At 41.2% G+C, this 20,722-nt stretch overlaps 1 protein-coding gene across 1 annotated transcript in view; it reads right to left on the bottom strand.

The window, feature by feature from the left end:
* Positions 1-1,725: 1,725 nt before the first annotated feature.
* BMT2 (base methyltransferase of 25S rRNA 2 homolog) overlaps positions 1,726-20,722 on the bottom strand; it is a 56,139-nt gene continuing 37,142 nt past the window's right edge. The window contains exons 4-5 of the mRNA XM_054023999.1: positions 6,286-6,400; positions 1,726-2,471 (exon numbers count right to left, since the gene is read on the bottom strand). Of these exons, the coding sequence (XP_053879974.1) occupies positions 1,842-2,471; positions 6,286-6,400 (745 nt within the window). The 3' untranslated portion in view covers positions 1,726-1,841. The remainder of the gene's footprint in view (positions 2,472-6,285; positions 6,401-20,722) is intronic.

Here is a 20,722-nt window from a genome sequence, read left to right as displayed (position 1 = left end):
TCTAGTTTTAAAATGTTTACATTTTTAAATATAATTCTTGTTTTGTTTATAAATAAACTGTGCCATTCATTGTTAACTAGAGCAATCAAGTTTGGATGATAGGGAATTCTTTTAATCTGTGATGTGCAAGATGTACAAAAAGCTTATGTTGAAGAATAAAGCAACTTAATACAGTTTGTGAAATTTTTAGTGTAAGTAGGACCAATTGCCAAGAAAATATAGAATACAAAGAAAAAGCAATCAAGAAGTTGGAAATTGTGAAACGTCAGTGCAAAACTTCCATGGAAGTGTTTTAAAAACAAAACAAAAAATAACCTCCTAAAAATTCACACTAGAAATGGCAATTGGTAATTTCTGACTGATGAATACAAGATTAATTTTATATGGCCTAAAGATATTTATCATTTGTGAAACTACATTTATAACACTGGATACAATTTTTCAAGCCTACTCTAAAGTTAGGGTCTTAAAACCCACACTTTGGATCCTAATTCAAGCTACTTCTAGTTAGGTAGAATAATTTAAGACTAACTTCAGGTACCCAGGTTTGACATTTTTGGCAATTCTTTTTAAATGGAGAGCAAAAGTATTTAAAAAAACCCACAAAAAACAACCACCATTGTTTCTACATCAGTACAGAAATTTGTCTGCAGAAGGATATAGGTTTACTATACACATTTGAAAAAATATTTCAGAATGTGTACAGATCAGATTTTGTCTGTGTCAAACTATAGAGCAATTCTTAGAGTGTCCAGCCAAATGCCTTATCTAGAATGGGGCCCAAATCTTGCAAACACTTAAGGGTGCCCTTAACTTCACTTATGAGAGTGGTCAGTGAGGTTACTCACTCACATGTATGTACATCCTTAAATGTGTAGAATTGGGTCCTAGTATTTACAAAATTGGCCTACTAGAGTTACCGTGAGGAAATTCTGAAATTAAGATCTACAGTTATAAAAGAATACTTAATCTTAGCATTTTTTCCCCACCCACAAGTATTTTGCTCTAAAACTGTATGCAGAATAGGATTTCAGGAGAATACAGAAAACTATCCAATGTGGGCAATACTGATATGTTAGTGCTACTATAATCATAAAATTGCAAACACTTTCCAGCTTTGAAGTAAAAAAAAAAGGTATCTAAACCTATTGAACTATATCATTTGTCAGGGCTAGTCTCTCATCAACACACATCTAACTTCCGTTATGCCAGTGAGGTTTTACATGTGTATACAGATGGGAGAGTATGCCCCAATACAGTATTTTGTGATTACCTCAATTAACTGAAATAGAAAGATCAACAAGATCTTTAAGTTTCTTCAGCCCAATCTTACCCAGAATGAAACTGCTTTCTGCAACACAGAACAAAAGCTTTGTTCAAATAAAAAAAAAAAAAAGACAAAATTTAACCAAACAGCTTACTCCAAACTTATTTGCACATTTACTATCAAAGTGCAAATTACTTCTCAGAAATCCACCAACTCCAGTCTCATAAGCTCAACTGTATTAAGAATTAAAAATATTGAAACAAGACATTTAGCAAAATTAAGTAGAATTTACACTTCACAGCACTGAAGAAAAGAATGGTACCTTTCTGAAAAGTCCTAAAGAAAGTAACAGCAATTTATGCTATGACATGAGTCATTTTGCATAAAATGTGTATTCTTCACTTTTTGTACAAGAATAAATTTTAAAATTCAGAAGTAGAAAAAAATAGCAAACTCTGTAAACCTTTGCATTTTCTCTATGCAAACCATTTTTATGTAACGAGCCCATGTTAGTATAGCAAAATTTGTTACGCAATAAAGTAGTTTGGACTTAAAGGGCATTTTAACTATTACATTAACTTGAAAGTAATATAGGATCTTCTAGCTCATAGAATGGGACTGAGCTAGCCTGGCTTTCTCCAGAGTCTGAATCATAAGGGGCATCAGGAAGCTCCATGAAGCTGTAAGCTAGCTGTTCATCTTCAATATCTGATCGGACGTAGCAGGAAGTGTTAGAATATTCCTCATCTTCTACACTGTTGAAATCCTGTGGAATATACAGCATCCCTGGGTAGTTCCTGCTAACTAAATCACTTTTAGTTTTCAGGGAGATTTTCCTAAATGCCATCAGGTGCATGTGAGAAAACTTTGAATACTTGAAACGTTTAAAGCCCAGGGATTCTATGGCAATTTTCCAGCTTTTCATCATCATAGCATGGCGATTCTGGTGGGAGGAGTCAGGAGTGATTATAAGCAACAAGCCATTCAGCACCAGAAGTTCATGGGCCTTCTTGCAGCATATCCATCGTTGATAAGGTGATGGAAAGTAAGACAGGAGAAGTGAGAAAACCACGACATGGAAGAGTTCTCCAGGTAGAGAATCAATGGGATTTTTCAGCTGTTTAAGAAAGGCATCTATAGCATCTTGCGCAAGCTGGAGAGGTTGCTGAATTTGAAGGTTTAAAAAGTCACATTTGTATACACTCTGGTGAGAGAAAAATATTAAAATAGATTAAGATTACGCTCAGTAACAAACAAACAGGCAAACGCATGTGATGTTTATGAAAAGGCTCCTAGATATTCAGCAGCCTTTTAAATCTGTCTCTTGCTACTAAATTGTGCTGTAGAATTTAAAGCTTAAAAAAAAAAAAAAAAAGTAAGAGTGCCAGCTATCATAGTTGCATAGAAAGCCTTCAAAATGTGAATTAATGCATTGAAACCCCAATAGCTCAGAAATGGGAACTACCCATTTTAATCTCAATTGATGTCATCTCTGAAACCATAAATTGCAGATTAAAGTGTCACAGAACTATTTCACTGCTGATAATTTTGGTAGAAACACTCAGATAATGTACTCATTCCACATTGTTGTCTTGCATCTCCAAATGTTCAAATCCACAAATGTCTCATACTCAGTTGCCAAAATCCTCTCTTTCTCCCAGAGTAGCTGCATATTGTCATGCAAAAACTGTGGCATATTAGGCAAAATGTGGGACAGTATAAAATGAGCAATACAATCCTAAAAACAATGCTGGGGTAGCTCCTGTATGGGTTTATACTTTTCATTTTTACACTTAAGCACCCATTAAAAAAAATTAATGAAGACAAACATTCCAGTTGTCTAAAGAATCCAGGAAACTCGGAATAACTTTAGTCCAAATTGCTGCGGAGTGCAACCCTATGGTAATTCAGTACACACAGAGAATCAAGCTCTTATTTCCTCTAAACACTGAATGCTGTAAAAAAATAATTTAGATGTTAAAATGTTGTTCAATGTAACATATGCCAATTTATGACACTTTGAATAAGTCTATTGGTGAATATAATCTATTCACCAATTACCTGACTTCCTTCAGAAATGATGGCATTCCCAGAACAAAACATTTTAACACTGTAGAGTCTCACTAATTTACATTGTTGACTGGACCATCTACTGTGAAATACTGAACTGCAAGTTAATAATTAAATGAAGATGAAATACAAGGATATAAATACATTTTGTAATGAACATTTGACAAATGGAGCTTAATCTGATGCTATTTTACAGCATAGTAAAGATTCTGCAGGATTATTTTGTATAATAACTCATTCATAGAGACCTCAACACTCACTGCTCATTTTTCAATGGTAAATACTATGTAAAAGTTACTAAAGTGTGAATTAGAGAGACCATACTGTTATAAAGTTACTTGTCACTGTTTACATTAAGACTTTCTTCTGGTTTTCTGTGTGTTTGTCTGTATAGAATCATTTCTTCCTCAGAGAATGTATATAAAAAGTTGTAAGATGTCATTAGTGCTCCAGGAATCTTTCAACTGCTTTTCACAGGCTTGCACTGTGGCGTGAAGTGAACAGAGAATATACAGTAACTGGAATTAAAATCTCAGCTTTTAGCCACATTAAGGATCTGTGGTATCACATTCTCTACCACAGTATATTTAGAATAGGATGCAACTGTGGTAACTGCACAATATTTGTTGGTAAGTGTTAAAATAACCCCATTATGATTTTCAGTGTATTTCCATCTGAAAATTGTACATACTTCAAGTAACACAAGATTAGCAGAAAGTTAGCAAAATATATTTTTGAAAATAGCGCTTTAGTCAGATTTGCTGATGCCTCTGTCAGTCTCAGATGCTGAGAAAACAGACACTCAATATAAACCAACAAGGATAAAGAGAAAAATTTTAAAACAATTTCAGGACTTGTTACTTAAGAGTGCTTTACAGGGCCGGCTCTAATGCATATGTTACATTGAACAACATTTTAACATCTAAATTATTTTTTTTACAGCATTCAGTGTTTAGAGGAAATAAGAGCTTGATTCTCTGTGTGTACTGAATTACCATAGGGTTGCCCCAAGCAGCAAAAAGAGAGCGCCGCCCCCCCCCCCCCAGCCGAGCGCCACTGGAACACGCCCCCCGTTGCCCCCCCCCGAGCGCCGAGCCACGCACCGCCGCCCCCCCGGCGAGCGCCGCGCTCCCGGAACCCGCCCCCGCCCGAGTGCCGCCAGAACCCCCCCTCCAGCGACGCGCCCGCGCCGCCCCCCCCGCCGAGCGCTGGAGCCCACGCCCCCCCCTCCCGCCGCTGGAACCCCTCCCGCCCCCCCGAATGCCGAGCCCCGCGCTGCCCCGAGCGCCGCCGGAACCCCCCCCCCAAGCGCCGAGCCCCGCGCTGCCCCCCCCGAAACCGCTCCCCCAGAGCATCGCCCCCCTACCGAGCGCTGCCGGAGCGCCCCCCCCCGCGTAATGCCACGCCGCGCTCCCCCCGCCGCCCCAAGCATGTGCTTGGGTGCCTGGAGCCGGCCCTGGTGCTTTATCAGAAACTGGGATTTTTTTTTAAAAAAGATAGCCAGTAACCACTGTGGTTTTCTTTATGCTGCTTGCCAGACTGGTGTGTGTACATATGATTTCCCACATTGGCTGCTGTTGTGCTGTGTTAAAACGAGAACTTCAGAATATGCTGTGCTTTTATATGCTGGACAAAGATGAGAGAAAGCAAAAAGCTTCTCCCATCTCTTGCCCCTCTCCCCAATACAAAGACAACCAGTGCAAGCCTTGAATTTAGTGAATGGTTCATAGGCCTTGTCCTGGATTTCTGCACAGGGGTGGGTTTTACTCAGCAAGAATAGCAAGGCCACCTGTATATTATGTTTCGTCTTTCTGCCTTAAGGGTTTGTCTATACATGAAAATTAATCCAGTATAAAGTAGGGTGTGAATTGAAAGCAGATTAGCTATTCCTGTTTAACTCCATATGTGAATACTCATATTCCAGAAAGAGAGCATTCATAAATGGAGTTAATCAGAAATAACTATTTTGGAATAACTCCCCCATGCAGACAACCCTTAAGAGTCTGATATAATCAGACAGGGCAAATTTAACTTTGCAGTACTTTGGTTGGTCATACTACTGATTTAACTGGCACTACTCACAATGGCTGCTTTTACATTTTTACTTTGTCTTTTCAAAGATTTATTGTCATATTTATTAGCTTCCAATTACATTTTTAATATAAAAGATATGAAATTGCTCATTTGCTTCAAGATTCTTGGAGTCAGTGGATGCGGTTGAAGATTTAAAATAAAAATCTATGCTTTTCTGTATCTTCTCATCTCCCTCCCACTCTCTTGTTGAGGGCACTGTTGTTCTGTTAGAGTCTGCTTAATCCTCACTAACATAAATAAGACCAAGATGGGGAGACAAAAGCAGTACATAATGATTACAGCAAGTTAAAAACATTTCAGGACTTTTCCAAAACACAGAGGTTGCCCTGGTTTAACTAAGGATATTATGTGTTGTACAGATTTAATTAAGCCAGTGCAATTTTGTCTGGGGACACAAATGTTAACTTCAGCCATAAATTCTGTGGTGTTTGTTGCATCCAGCCAACAGCTCTGATTATAGTATATTTACCATATTATAAATTGAAAAAAAGTAATTTGTCTTCTCTTCCTTATTCTTAGCTAATGAAAAATGAAACAACCTTTAAAAATATACTGCATGTCTATGGGATTTGCCAGTTTTTTACCTTGTTTCTTTTAACACTAAAAATTCATATTATAGAGGCTTGACCAATGTGATAAACTTAGATTGTTTCAACAAACTTATCAATCTTAAAAGATATTTCCATTGATATGAAGCTTGTTGGTGGCCTTCCTCACTCCCCCCCCATCCTCCAGAAGCCATACAGAATATCTGCTTTTAAAACAGACCCACGTTCCCTTAAGTCTTTTACTATAGAAAGTACCCCTAAAATATATAATTCAAATTAAAAATAAATTCAGCAAACATTACATACCTCAACAGCTGGGACAATGTCTATGCCGACAGTCAAGAATTCTTCAAACTTCAGAAATGGATTAAAGCAGCTGCCAACATCAAGTAATCTAATTTTTCCTGAGGGGGGCAGCAACCTAAGAAAGTAGAAATTCAGTTTTATCAAATGCTATTTATTAAAGGTATATTCTGAATTAGACAATTGGAGCAAAAGAAGGTTATGTAGAACATTAAGTGCTGACTAAATAATAGAGGGGGAAATTATTTATTATTTGTACTCTGAAGTTGCCTAGTGGAGGTCCATTGTGCTAAGAAGATGGCCCCTGTCCTAAAGACAGTACAACTAACAACAAGGTGAGAGACAATAGCTGAACACAACAGAGACCAGGTGGGGAGCACAAGGCAACAATGAAACTATTCAGATCAGCATGATAAATACAGAGTTTTCTGGTTTTGGTGCTACGAGTCAATTTTTCAAACAAATTCTACTGAGGCCAGTGGTTGAACCAGAATTACCAAAATGAAAAGGCTGAGGATGATATTACACCAACATGTTACAATAAGTAAAAAGAGATTTAGGAATACGGTGTATGTTTTGAATAACCTTGTTTTTGTTAGTCTGATTTCAATAGTTGCACTAGTTTCATACTATAGTTAAAAATACCTCTAAAACAAACAGGAGACTATAAATAAAACCTCTAGTCAATACATAAAGGTTTAAATATTATTTCATGTATAACATTTTTGTTCAATTTGTAAAGAACCATGCACACGACACTAATAATTTTACACACACACACACACACACACACACACACACACAAAAAATGTATAGTGTTTCAGGGAAAAAACATCCTCACAGTGAGATTTATTATTTGTGTTGTCTCAATGTCTACAGACACAAATCATGCCACTGTAAATGTCCAATGTTAGCTTCATTGTCAATACTGTATATATAGCAAAATGACAACAGTGCTCTTAATTGCAGAATTTAAATTTTTATTTCACATAATTTGGATAATTATCAGAATACACTGCTGTTTTATCAGAATACACAGCATTAGACTTGCATTTAAAACTATTTTTGCTAAGTACATTACTATCAATTTAAATAAACTATTCGGATTCAGAAGTATCTTTGCATGACAGCACTTCAGATTACAGAATCCGCCAATGTGTGTGTATCATCCTTACAAGATTCAAGGTGTTTTTTTAAAGTTAATTTAATGTTTAGAAAGGACTTAAATTTGTAACCTGAATCCAAGGAAAAATAGCAAACAGGTGATAACTAAAGTTACTACCTGACGGTAATCCAAAATCTTATTCTAAACTAGAGATGAAAATTTTTACTATTGACTACAGTTGCTCACAAGATTTTGAAGAGAAATTTAACACAGTTAGTACTAATTACCCTGATCAGTGACTGGGGTTGGGCTTTTTGTCATACTTATTGTTTTAAAATATTAGATAGCAAACTTTTGGGGGCCTGGACCATCTGTTTCATATCTTCATACTTGGAGCCCAGCCTGAACCTGTAATATAAACAATTAATTAATGTACTTGTAATTTATGAAGCATCAGCCCAGGTATCATACCTTCATCACCGTGCAGGTGTCTTATTTTTAAATGAGTTTGGCTTTGGCACTCTTTCGGCTGGTATGATAAGGAGGACTTTGAGAGGTATAAAGAAAGCAGAGCAGCCACGTTTACAAATTAGATAATTAGAGAAACACCTCACTCTTAATGATTCCACAGTCTGACAAATTTGTAGTTAAGAAAAATGAGTTTAGTGTGATCAAACGATTATGCAAGGACTAAAAAGACAATTGGCCTCACAGCTTGAGGCAGAGGAAAAAAAATAACATCCTTTTCGCAGAGAGCTCTTGCAGGAAAAATCAAAATTTTAATAAAGAGTCGTGCAGTGCTTTCACTTCCTTCCACATCAAAAGAAAACAACACTTTGAAATAAACTGGAGTACAAAAGAAGTAGCTAGTCACCACAATGGTTCTTCAAGATGTCCCCGCCTATGGGTGCTCCACTGTAGGTGTGTGCACGGCCCTGCGCCGCTGATCAGAGAACTTCAATAGCAGTACGTCCGGCGCGCCACGAGGCCAGCCAGCGTGCACAGGCATTCCCTCCTCAGTTCTCTCTCTCTACTGCAGAGTCAACTAGTGGAACTCCAAAGTAGAGGGGAGGAGAGAGGGTCGTGGAGCTCCCATAGGGGGACACATCTCAAAAAACCATTACTATTGAACAAGATGAATAACAACTTCTTAGAGTAGTGTCCCTATGGTTGCTCCACTGTAAGTGACTCCCGAGCAGTAACCACCACTGGAGGATGGGACTTTGGAGTCGAGGCCGATAGAGATGACAGTACTATGGCACCAAATTGGGCATCTGTAGCCAAATCCCCTAGAATAGCACAGTGTTCTGCAAAGGTATGCACAGATGCCCAGGTAGCTGCTCCGCAGATCTCAAATACAGGGATACCCTTTGAAAAGGCGATCGAGGAGACTTGTAGAATGTGTGCATATTGAAAATGAGCGTTTTACCCCACCTAATTGGTAGCAAAGTTTAATATAGCCAGAGACCCACATGGAGAACCTCTGAGCTGAGATCACTGCATCTTTCAATCGATCCACAACAGAGAGGAAGATTCTCAGAAATTTTTCTAAATGCCTTTGTCCTGTCCAAATAGAAGGCCAAGGCTCTTCTCACAGTGAGCATATGGAGGATGGCTTCCCTATTGTCCTCATGAGGTTTGGGATAAAATGTTGAAAACTGAATAAGTTGATTCATGTGAAATGCAGAAGTCACTTTAGGGGTGAACTTCACATGTGGTCTGAGTGTGACCTATCAGAGACGAACACAATAAAAGGGGGTGGGATGTGCCATCAAGGCTCTCTCATCTCCCCTATCCTTAAGGCTGAAGTGATGACAATGAGGAACACTGTCTTCATGGAAAGGGGAGTTAGTGAACAAGTAGCCATGGTTCAAATGGCAGTCTAGTCAGTCATTTTAACACTAGACTGAGGTCCCATTGGGAGTGAGGCCTGGGTTGTGGGAAGAGGTTTGCTATGCCTTTAAGAAACCTCTTTGTAGTTGTGTGGGAAAAGGTTGAATAGCATTCTACGTGCTGGTGGAAGGTTGCGATTGCTACTAAATGAACCTTCAGCAAGTTAATAGAGAGACTTGATTTCTTTAAGGTTAAGAGGTAGTCTAGGACCAGCAGTAGGGCCGCTGTATTAGATGTGACACCCTTGGGTTGGCACCAGATCTGGAACCTCTTCCATTCCTGGAAGTAGGTACAAAGAGTAGTGCTCTTTCTATTGTGTAATAGCACCTCCTGTACCTCCTCAGAGCGAGAGGTCTCTATGTGCTAGATCTATGAAGGAGCCACGCTTTGAGTCGCAGAATCCACAGATTGGGGTGGAGGGTTTGTCCCTCATTCTGCGACAGAAGGTAAGGAGTGACTGGTAGAGTCACTGGTTGACAAAATGCCAGTTGCTACAGTTTGCGTAGCCCAGGTGTGGTTGATAAGAATGATATTTTTCCCTTTTTATCTTGAACAGGACCTTCAGTAATAGAGGGAATGGGGAAAAGGCGTAAAGAAGGCCCTTGTCCCAAGGAAGGAGAGTGTCTCCCAAGAAGCGTCGTCCAATTCCCGCCCTGGAGCAGTACTGTGGACATTTCTTGTTCTGATAAATAACAAATTTATTACTGGTGTCCCCCACTGTTGGACTAGGTCATGTAGAATCATCAACTGTCTCCCATTCATGTGGGAATTTGTGGCTGATGCTGTCAGCCATCGTGTTGTGTATTCCTGGTAGTAGGCCACCGATATTAAGATGTTGTGGGAGATGCAAGTTCTCATCCTCTGTGCATAGAAGCTATGGAACTAGTGCACCTTCCAACTAGTGCATGCAGGCCATGTTGCCCATCATGACCTTTGTATGCATGTCCTTGATCAGTGGGAGAAAGTGAGCGCATGCGTTTCTGACTGCTCAAGCAGGTTGATATGGAGGCCTGTCTCCACAAGAGACCATTTGCCCTGTATTTTGTGACCATTGAAATGTGAACCATATCCTATGAGGGATGCATCGCTAATCAGGAGTACAGATGGGAAGGACTGAGTAAACAGGATTCCTGTAAAGATGTTTATTGGGTTCTTCCACCAGTTATGGGATAGTTTGACCCTGGTGGGCATTGATATAAGTTTGTTTATGTTGTCTCTGTTTGGCTTGTAAACTGAACTGAACCATGCTTGGAGGCATCTCATTCACAGTCTGGCATGAGCAATAACTGATGTGTCTGTGGCCATGTGTCCCAGAAGTTGGAGGCAATGCTTGGCCAAAATTTGGGGGCTGTCTCTATCAAAGAGGTGAGATTGAGAAATCTGATGTGGGAGGAGGGCCTTTGCCTGAATGGAGTCTAGATCGGCTCCTATGAAGTCTAGTCTCTGCACTGGTATTAAAGATCAATTTGTGTTTGTTGATCTGTAGACCCAGATTCAGAAACAGGTCCCTTGTGACCCGAGTGACCCGTTGGGCCTCTGTGTAGGACCATGCCCTGAGAAGGCAATCGTCCGGGTAATGATAAAACATTATGTCCTGAGAGGATAAGTGGGCTGCTACTACCGAGAGGGAGAACACTCTGGGGGCTGATGAGAAGCCAAAAGTGAGTGGTCCTGGCCCAGTGTGAATCTGAGGTAATACCTATGACTTGGTATGAAAGAAATGTGGAAGAATGTATCTTGAAGGTTGAGAGCCAAGAACACCCATTGTATTCATGCTTATGAACATGTAATCAATTAATGTAAGGAATCAGTGAGATAGTGTGAGTGACAGCCAATGGCAAAGCAAAGAAGCAAATAATACTATGTTTTCATCTCAGTGAAGGTATAAATCTTGAGACAGGCAGCCAGGAAGATTACCAACAAGGAAATGTAACAGCATGCTAAACTCGGGACCGGACCGGAAGCAGTAGAGCCCTCCTGTGGATCCGAAGGGACTCCGGGGACTCACATTGCCCTGCTGCCGATCTCCGGGCAGCTGTCGTCTGGCCAGCCTCAGCCACCTGCAAAATCGAAACCAAAACCCAGGCCTGCAGTCTGTCAGCATGAATGTGTTGTGCGTGTGAGAATTATTGCACAAATAAGGGAATACCCTCAGTACTGCTTTAGTTCGACCTTTGTTTGTGGTTATTTCATGGCTGGTTCCAAGAACGGGTAACAAGATGTACCGGCATAGGCTCTATAGTGCCTATGCTGAAGAGATGGTTTACCTCTTGACTTAGACTCTTGTGAGAAGGGTCTCTGAAGAGGCACAAAGAAGGAGGAAGTGAATGGCATATCCATTCTGGATGATTTCCAACACCCATTTGTTGGAGATTATCCATTCACAGGTGCTGCGGAACAGGGTAAAGCAGTCTCCAAAAGGAGGAATGGGGTTTCCCCAGCATAAGGTACCAAAGTATTTCTACAGGCACCTCCACCAACACATAAAACTACTGCTTCAAGGTTGAGGGCTGAGAAGTCAGTTGTGGTCCCGATTCCTTTCGTTTGGGGAACTTAAGATTTCTTTCTCTGTGGCTCATAAGAGCTCTGTGATGAGCATTAAGATGTGTACTGTGATGACGGGTTTAAACTGCGACTGAGGGCTGTGTTTTCTCTTGTAGGCCAGCATGTATATCCTTAGTGATTAAAGAGTCACCCAAGAATCCTTCAACATGTGACGGGATGCATCTGTCTTTTTGGTGAACAGCTTCTTTCCCTCAAAGGGAAGGTCCTCCATCATGCTTTAGATCTCTTTAGGGAAGCTGTACAACTGCAGCCACGAAGCCCTTCTCATAACCACAGCCATGGAAATTGAACATGTGGCCATGTCTGCTGAATCTAATGTGGATTGGAGAGATGTTTTCACGACCCCTTGTCCCTTGTTAATTAGTGCCATAAATTGGTCTTTGTGGGAGTCCGAGAACTGATCACAGAATCATAGAATATCAGGGTTGGAAGGGACCTCAGGAGGTCATCTAGTCCAACCCCCTGCTCAAAGCAGGACCAATCCCCAACTAAATCATCCCAGCCACGGCTTTGTCAAGCCTGACCTTAAAAACCTCTAAGGAAGGAGATTCCATCACCTCCCTAGGTAACCCATTCCAGTGCTTCACCACCCTCCTAGTGAAAAAGTTTTTCCCTAATATCCAACCTAAACCTCCCTCACTGCAACTTGAGACCATTACTCCTTGCTCTGTCATCTGGTACCACTGAGAACAGTCTAGATCCATTCTCTTTGGAACCCCCTTTCAGGTAGTTGAAAGCAACTATCAAATCCCCCCTCATTCTTCTCTTCTGCAGACTAAATAATCCCAGTTACCTCAGCCTCTGCTCATAAGTCATGTGCTCCAGCCCCCTAATCATTTTTGTTGCCTTCCACTGGACTCTTTCCAATTTTTCCACATCCTTCTTGTAGCGTGAGGCCCAAAACTGGACACGGTACTCCAGATGAGGCCTCACCAATGCCGATTAATCCAAGTCCCTCGATCAATAAAGGCACGTAGTTTCCACATAGTTCTGGTAGTCATATGTGGCTGACAAGGTAATTTGCTTCCTGGAACTGAAGAGTGGCTGATATATGGTCCTGTTTGGCAGAAAAACACATTCGTTTCCCATCTCGGTAATACAGGTTGGATTTAAACTGGCATTGACAGCCCGTCCAATTAATTACATCTGCAATGATGGATTTTGGAGGTAGGTGAGAAAATAAAAATTCAGTGCCCTTCACCGGCACATAATACTTTTTGTCCATCCGCTTGCATGTTGGCAGGACGGACAGGGGTCTGCCATATAACTCTGGCAGAGGTGGAAGAGTGTAGAATGTGCACAAGTTTGTGGTGAGGCTCTGCCACTTCATGCAGCTGTATTTGCAGGGCTTCTGCCACCCTCTGAGTTAAGTCCTGGAATGATTTAAAATCATCCACCATGGATGGCGGAGAGGGCACACCGCCTCCTCAGGTGAGGATGACGAAAGACAAGTTGAAGGGTGTCTTCCTTTTCTGCCTCAGCTTCAACTTCCTCCATCAGTTGTTCAGGAGGTTCCAACCCCTTTGACGCTGCAGCTGAAGGAGGATGCCTCCTTGCCTGTGGATATGCTACACTAGGGGCCTGGGAGACTTCTTGTCTCTTGGCCCTCCTTGGGATCTCAATCTGGCCATTAAGGGTGGGGGGCTGGCAGCTGATACAATGGCTGTCCAAACCATGGAGGCTGAGGGTCAGATGGACGGTACATCTGGTGTCCATGATGAAATTGGGACTCATAGGGTGGGTAAGACAAGTGGTGGAAACCCAAATCCCCTCCCTCACTAGCTGACTCTGATGAAGAGAAAGGAGGTATGCAAAATGGAGATATCATGGAGTCTAATGCTCTGGGAGAACTCTCTACCCCAGCCCCGGTACCGAGTAGGGATGAATCCAGTGCATTTGATACTGAGAGAGCCCTTGCGCACCGGAAATCTGCCGGCGCGGATGGCAGTTGTGCCGGTGGTTGTCGGTGCCAAGAGGCTCGTACTGACAGAGTTGAAGATGAAGACCCAAATCATATGGTCCGTCAGTGCCAAGCACAGCAGGGTCAAGGTCTGTACCGATGACAGCATCAATGTAGCCTTCCCCAGGGCAGATTTTCCATGCTTTTCACACCCCCGCAGTACTGATACTTCTTTGCCTCTGCCCCTCAGGTCTTTGGGCAGACCAACTTGCTCTGTCAGCTCAGTACTGGGCGTGCATTGGATAACAACTTTAGATGGCTTTGGTGCCGTTGGTACAAATGATACAGATGGAGCTGGAGATCATTTCTGGCTTGATTGGGGCTCGTTACGGGGATTTGCAGACCTTTTTTTAGTGGATTTGAGTGAATGACATCTCTTTGGAATCACCTGCTTTTGTAGTAGAAGGTTGCGGTGACAGCTCTCGCTGGGACTCCGGGGGTTGAAGGGCCAACTCCATGAGCAGCAGTTTAAGCCTTCCTGGACCTGGGTTTTAGCTGTTAGCACCAACCACGCTTTTGTGGATTGTGCTTTTCCTCCAGTCAGCGAACGCACTGCAAGTGTCCATCCATCACTGGGATGGATTCTTTGCAGATAAGGCACTTTTTGAAGCCTGGAGAGTCAGGAATAGCCTTGTCTAGGGGGGTTCTCTTCCACTGGAGTTGGTGGGAAGCAAACCCTTTCTTCTCTTTTTTTTGGCATGGCCAACTAAAAACAAACAAGGTACTAAAAGGAAAAGGCTTCAAGCGAAGCTAAAATTTGCAAAACTATAGGGAGTTAACGATCCATGAACGGACAGCTCTTACCTAAGTCTCTAGCCAGGGATGGTTAAGAAAGAACTGAGGAGGAAATGCCTGCGCATGCTGGCTGGCCTTGTGGCGTGCGTGTGGGCGGGATGGACTGCTGTTGAACTTCTCTGATCAGTGGCGTAGGGGCGCACACTCACCTACAGTGACTAAATAAATGACTAAAATAGCAGGAGCCCAAAAGCTGCTCCCTGAAAATGGCCTCTTGGAAAAGCTTCTTTACTGCTTTTGTCCTGTTCCAGAGGATTAATTTTTCCTTTGATCTCAGGATTTGAGGTTGTGTGTACTCTCTTCTAGATCTTGAAGAACTGTAAAGTTTTCCTCAATTGCTGGACTTCCTCTTTTCTCCACTAGACTATTTATCTAGCATGGACAAAGAAGGATTTACTAGTTTCTAAGGGCTTGTCTATACTTACGCGCTGGTTCGGCGGCAGACAATCGAACTTCTGGGTTCGATTTATTGCGTCCAGACAAGACGCGATAAATCGAACCCAGAAGTGCTCGCCGTCAACTCCGGTAATCCTACTCGGCGAGAGGAGTACGCGGAGTCGACGGGGGAGCCTGCCTGCCTGCCGCGTCTGGACCACGGTAAGTTCGAACTAAGGTACGTCGACTTCAGCTACGTTATTCACGTAGCTGAAGTTGCGTACCTTAGTTCGAATTGGGGGGTTAGTGTAGACCAGGCCTAAGGTTCAATTTACACAGGAATCTGGCTTTTTGGTCACACTGCTCCATCATCTTCTTGATTAAGGCAGTTTTCAGTATTGACAGTGGGGCTCTATTCTGTTGCCAGTCTTAAAACATTAATTACTGAAGTACAGTAATGTGCTTTGTTCTCATGGTGGGGTTGTGCTGTGTGCAACACAAAGAGGAAGCTACTTCTTTGCAAAAGCCTACTTTAATATGCAGTGCTTAAAGTGATCTCATTTCTTGCTGAGGAAAGCAAAGTTGCAAGTGAAATCCCTGGACAGTTCCTACACCTTGCCTTAAAATTCTGAATACACAAACTTTATAGGTTGGAGTATATTGCATAATTAAGAGAGCCATTAAAGTGGAGATTTTCAAAAGTTGCCTAAGGGATCTGGACATCCAAATCCCTCAATTATGATAATCTTATCCTACATTTATCCTCTTGTGGATTGGGAAGGAAAGATGATTGCCCAAGCCCTGATCGCAATTTCACACTCACACACCTTTCACTATGCAAACTGCTGGAGCCCTACATTATAGTTTTATCTTCTGGCAAAGGGTAGCTGGGAAGAAAAAAAAAAAAAGCTTTCAGTGCCATTGTGAGTTAGCATGAAGGTCAACTGAGTAACGCAAGCTGTTCCCTCCCATTCTATAGTATTCAGCACCCAAGTTTATATTAGCTGCTCTTTTTTTCAGGTGGTGTGACCATACAATTGACACCCATACTGAACTGCGTATAAGGTGCATCTGCTGGTGACAAAGGCTCATTTAAGTATTCTTGTCATTTAGACATTTTATTTCAAAATTGCTTTCAGGAACCTCTTGAACCCAAAGGATGTTTACCAGAAAGTAGTACTTAAGACAATATTTAGACTGTTTCTTTGACTGCAGAAGGAGCATAGTAAATGTCAGTAAGACATTCTCCTTACATTTTAAATTTACTGTTTGTTTTTCATAAACGAGTTAAGAATTCTAACCAAGACCGGCTACATTTTTTGCCTTCTCAACTTTGACTAAAAAGGTCCTAGCAACAATGGTGGAAGTTTTGACAGGAGCAGGAAGGCGATGGCAGGACCTTCCACAGATAGATCCCTTGAGAAAGCTCTATAGAGATAAGACTGTTCCACAGGTCTTCTGCATGAAGGATTTGAGTCACCTGGACAGAGATGGCCCCATCATCCTGAGAGGACGTGAACAGCTTGAATCCAAAGAAGCCCTACAGCTGCTGTTTATGCCAGGTCATAATCAGAACCAACCTTTGGATCCAATCTCTGACTGACTGAGAAGACTAATGCACACTATTGGATTCTTGTTTGTCCCTATACTTCTTGGATCTACCTGGTTCTATTTAAAACAACAACAAGGAGTGCTACGAACTAAAGAACTGGCTGCTCTGCTAACAAGAAAAGAATCCCAAGGCCTCCTGTCCTGATGGATGCAAGAATTTCCTTATAACTAGACGAGAAAAGCTACTTAACATCACGAGGGGATCCTCCTTTGGTGGATTTAAGACTTTTTCTTAAGCAAAAACCCAAAGAGCTATTTCACACAACATTACTTGTGTTCCTCTTGAATCAGAGCCCTTCCCTTCTAAAAACATTCAGTTCCCCAAGATTTCCTCTATGACAACAACTTTGGAGGAATATTTTGTCAGGACGACGAGTCTTGGATCAGACTTATTTCCCCCATCTTCCTAAATGGAAGGAACTTAATAGTCAAAGTCAAACTACACAACCTTCCCCCTCGTCCCACCTACAAACTATAAGCTTGGTATTAGACAAATACTTTAAACTACCCTAACAAATTCTGATGACGGGAGAGAATTGGGTTCATCACCCACCCAAACTGTCAGAGAGAGACTGAGGGATTGTTGAAGTAAAAGCTTTTATATCCTGGGCTCCAGAATACTGAGCCAAACAAGCATTTGTATACCCTCCCAAAAAGAGTGCTATTAGGAGAAAAATTTGGAGGGGTAATGTTGGGGATGGGGGGAATTAAACTTTAGAATAAAGTTGTGCCACAACCCTATTGGAATTGTACTTGTTGCCCTCTCTAAACTACACAGATTGTGCCCAGAATTCCAACTGAAGTCAATGGAAGATATGGGTACTGAGCATCTCTTGAGGGGGTGGAAGTGGGAGGAGAGAAATCAGGCCCTGTTAATATGTATCAAGTTGTTTTATACAAATGGAAGAATACTCCATTCATCCTGCCATATGATTGCTTGTCAAAGAGTTGAAACAAGACATGAATGCTTTACTGCCCTGCCAGAAGACAATGGTTTACGTTAACCACAACCTTATCTAAGAAAAAGCTGCATCACCAAAACAGAATGGTGCATTTATATATAATGGAGATATCCCATCTCCTAGAACTGGAAGGGACCTTGAAAGGTCATCGAGTCCAGCCCCCTGCCTTCACTAGCAGGACCAAGTACTGATTTTGCCCCAGATCCCTAAGTGGCCCCCTCAAGGATTGAACTCACAACCCTGGGTTTAGCAGGCCAATGCTCAAACCACTGAGCTATCCCTCCCCGATATTCTGATTTTGAGCTGAAAAGCACCTTGGAGGAAAACCTATCCTATAGGTCATAACTCTGAAGCACCAGTGGAGACTGGCAGGGGATTTTTGTCTGCACTTGCATTCTTGTGCAGTAACATTTATTGTACTCCACGTTAGGTAAAATTTACTACACTCTTGGTTCACTATATGTTTAATAATTGTATCCATAACTTCTTAAGGAAAAATGGAAAATATCAGCTTATTTTTTAGTCAAGGTACCACTATCTGTTCTCCCCTCTGAAGGATGATTATCTTACAGGATTGATTTAACAAGGGACTTCCAAAGAATGTAATGGAAACTGTTTTTCTAATAAAGTTGTACATATAACAGTCTAGAATTTTACCCTACAGAAGTGTGTGGTGAATCTGCCTGCTATTCAGTATAAAGAGACATTTATGTTCCAGTAATTTCTCATAGTCCATTTTCCTCTCTCCTACAAAACAAGAGTTCATTCATCAAGCAATACAGGTCTACTTACCATGAAGCAGAATACACTGGCAAAAACAGTAAATATAGTTGGGCTCCATACTCTTTCCTGTCAGTCTTTTAAAAGTCACACTATCACCGCAATTAGAGAACTGTATAACTATACATAAAAAAGTAAAGAAAATAGAAGGGAGCAAGATTCAAGGGGGAAGAGGTTAGGCTGCAACAAAATTACCAGCATGCTGATTTCCCCTTTTCATAGGTCTCCTCTTCTTTATTTATCATAGAATAGACATTGCATTCAGCAACATTGGACTAACAGTGCAAAAACAGTAAGTTGGGCTTTCCTGAAATGACTGTGTTGAATAGTTCTGAACCAAAAATCAACCTCTGAAAAAATATAGGTTTAGGTGTCAACACACAGTAGTGCAGCAGGAACTATGTAGCACCCTTACTGTTAACAACAAATATCAACTGATGCCTCAGCTATCTTCAAAAGTTGGCAGAAACTGTAATGAAGTAGGAGAAGATGCACAATTATTTTCAAGCGGAAGACAAGGTGACAGGTTTTGAACCCTAGCTTCCTAGTAGGTGCAGCTGTAATGCAATCTATGTGGATATTCATTTATTTATTGTAGAATGGGAGAGAAAAGAGTGGACTGGATGTATTTATTTCCACCTGCAGTGAAACAATATAACTTATCCAGTGGAAAAGGATGGGGAAGAAGAGTGTTAAAAGAAAGATTTTATTTACTTTAACACCTAAAATGAATGAAGCCTCTTTAAAGAGGCCAGTTTGTAATTCATATTTTAGCCACAAGGATGAAAATAGGTGGTTGAAATCAGTAGCCCTCAATTGGCCAAAAAGGGTACTAAGGCTCCATAACCCACTGCCAACTTTTGAGTGACAGTTCACAGAAGAATACAAGAGACTTACATTTTCTTGATCTGTGGGTAAATCAGTCAAGATGCATACAGATTCTAATTTATCAACTAAGTATTAATCTTTGTTATAAGGCATCCATACATATACATTACTGTTATAACATGGCAAAAACATTTCCAAGCATGGGGTATTGGAGGAGACTTGGGGCAGGGAAAAGAGAGAAAGTTAAAGTTAAATTAAACTCTGTAAGGCAGTCTTGCACAATTTTAATTCCATGTTCTGTAACACTATCAACTAATTTCTGCCTACTTTCGCAGTATAGTAGGTAGTCCAATAGTCTGCATTTATCAAATTATTATCGGTAGTCAAAACCTTAGAATAATTGCTTCTTGAAATAAACCATAGTAATTAAAGTTTGTGACTTATCACACTACATAAAAGATAATTGAACAAAAAACCATTAGAATGCACTCTGGAACTATACTAAACATTACCACTAATCTTTTTTGAAGGATAACTAGCTGAAGTATCATAACCAATTTATTTTCTATGTGCATCCCACACCTTATTCATTTGCATCTCAAGCTGATACAGCATCTTTCCCTCTTCGTACTTCCATTACATAAAACTAGAAATAATTAAAAACGGATTACCTTTTTGCTGTATGAAGAAAATTTGCACCAGCACTGCCAAATTTAACACAATCGCATGCTTACAAATAGTAATTTGATTGTTAACTATTACATTATTTTCTTCTGTTTATATAATTAATGCAAATGCTACGTTAATAGAGTTAATATCAAAATTTTAAATTCAGAGGTATGTGTTCTACTGTATACACACATTATGGAAGGTGTTTTGTTATAGGAGGATGAAACACAAAAAGTGAGACCCTGTTTGACAAACAGTTTACACATTGGTGAAATAAATATGGAGATCTAGACAGAAGGATACCAGAGGTAGTCTTACAAAATAGTGTAGTCTTACAGTAATAAAACTGAGACAAGCATTCCTCAAACTTAATTTGATCAGGCTCCCCCTGCTTTGTGTCTGTAGTCGTTTACGTTTCACCCCACCACACACACACACCCTGCCACCCAGCTCTGAAGGCAAAGCAGAGAGCAGCAGCTGCTGACTGGACACCCAGCTCTGACAGCAACACTGCGCCAGCACAGAAGTAAGAGTGGCAATGTGAAAAGTGATATTCATCAATAACACTTTTTACAACAGACTCAGCACCTTATTGCCACCCTTACTTCTGTGCTGCTGCTGCCACCCGGGGCTGACAGCTGGAGCCCTGCTGCCCACCAGTGAGGGATTGGGGGGTGAAGGGAAGGAGATCCTGAGCAGCGGGATTCGAGCTATCAGCCCCAGGGCGGTGGGACTCCGGCTGTCCCCTTTATTCCTGCCTCCTGGGTGTGCAGGGCCCTTCTGCATGAACCCCAGCCACCTGGGGCTGACAGCCAGAGCTCATTTTTTTTTTTTTTTAATTAATAAAGAGTACACAGCTTGCACTTACTATAGTTTGAGAACCCCTGCCTTAGACCA

Source organism: Malaclemys terrapin, chromosome 1, assembly GCF_027887155.1.
Source record: "Malaclemys terrapin pileata isolate rMalTer1 chromosome 1, rMalTer1.hap1, whole genome shotgun sequence".
NCBI lineage: Eukaryota > Metazoa > Chordata > Testudines > Emydidae > Malaclemys > Malaclemys terrapin.
The sequence above is the reverse complement of the archived record's forward strand: the minus strand, read 5'-3'. Positions and strand labels throughout refer to the sequence as shown.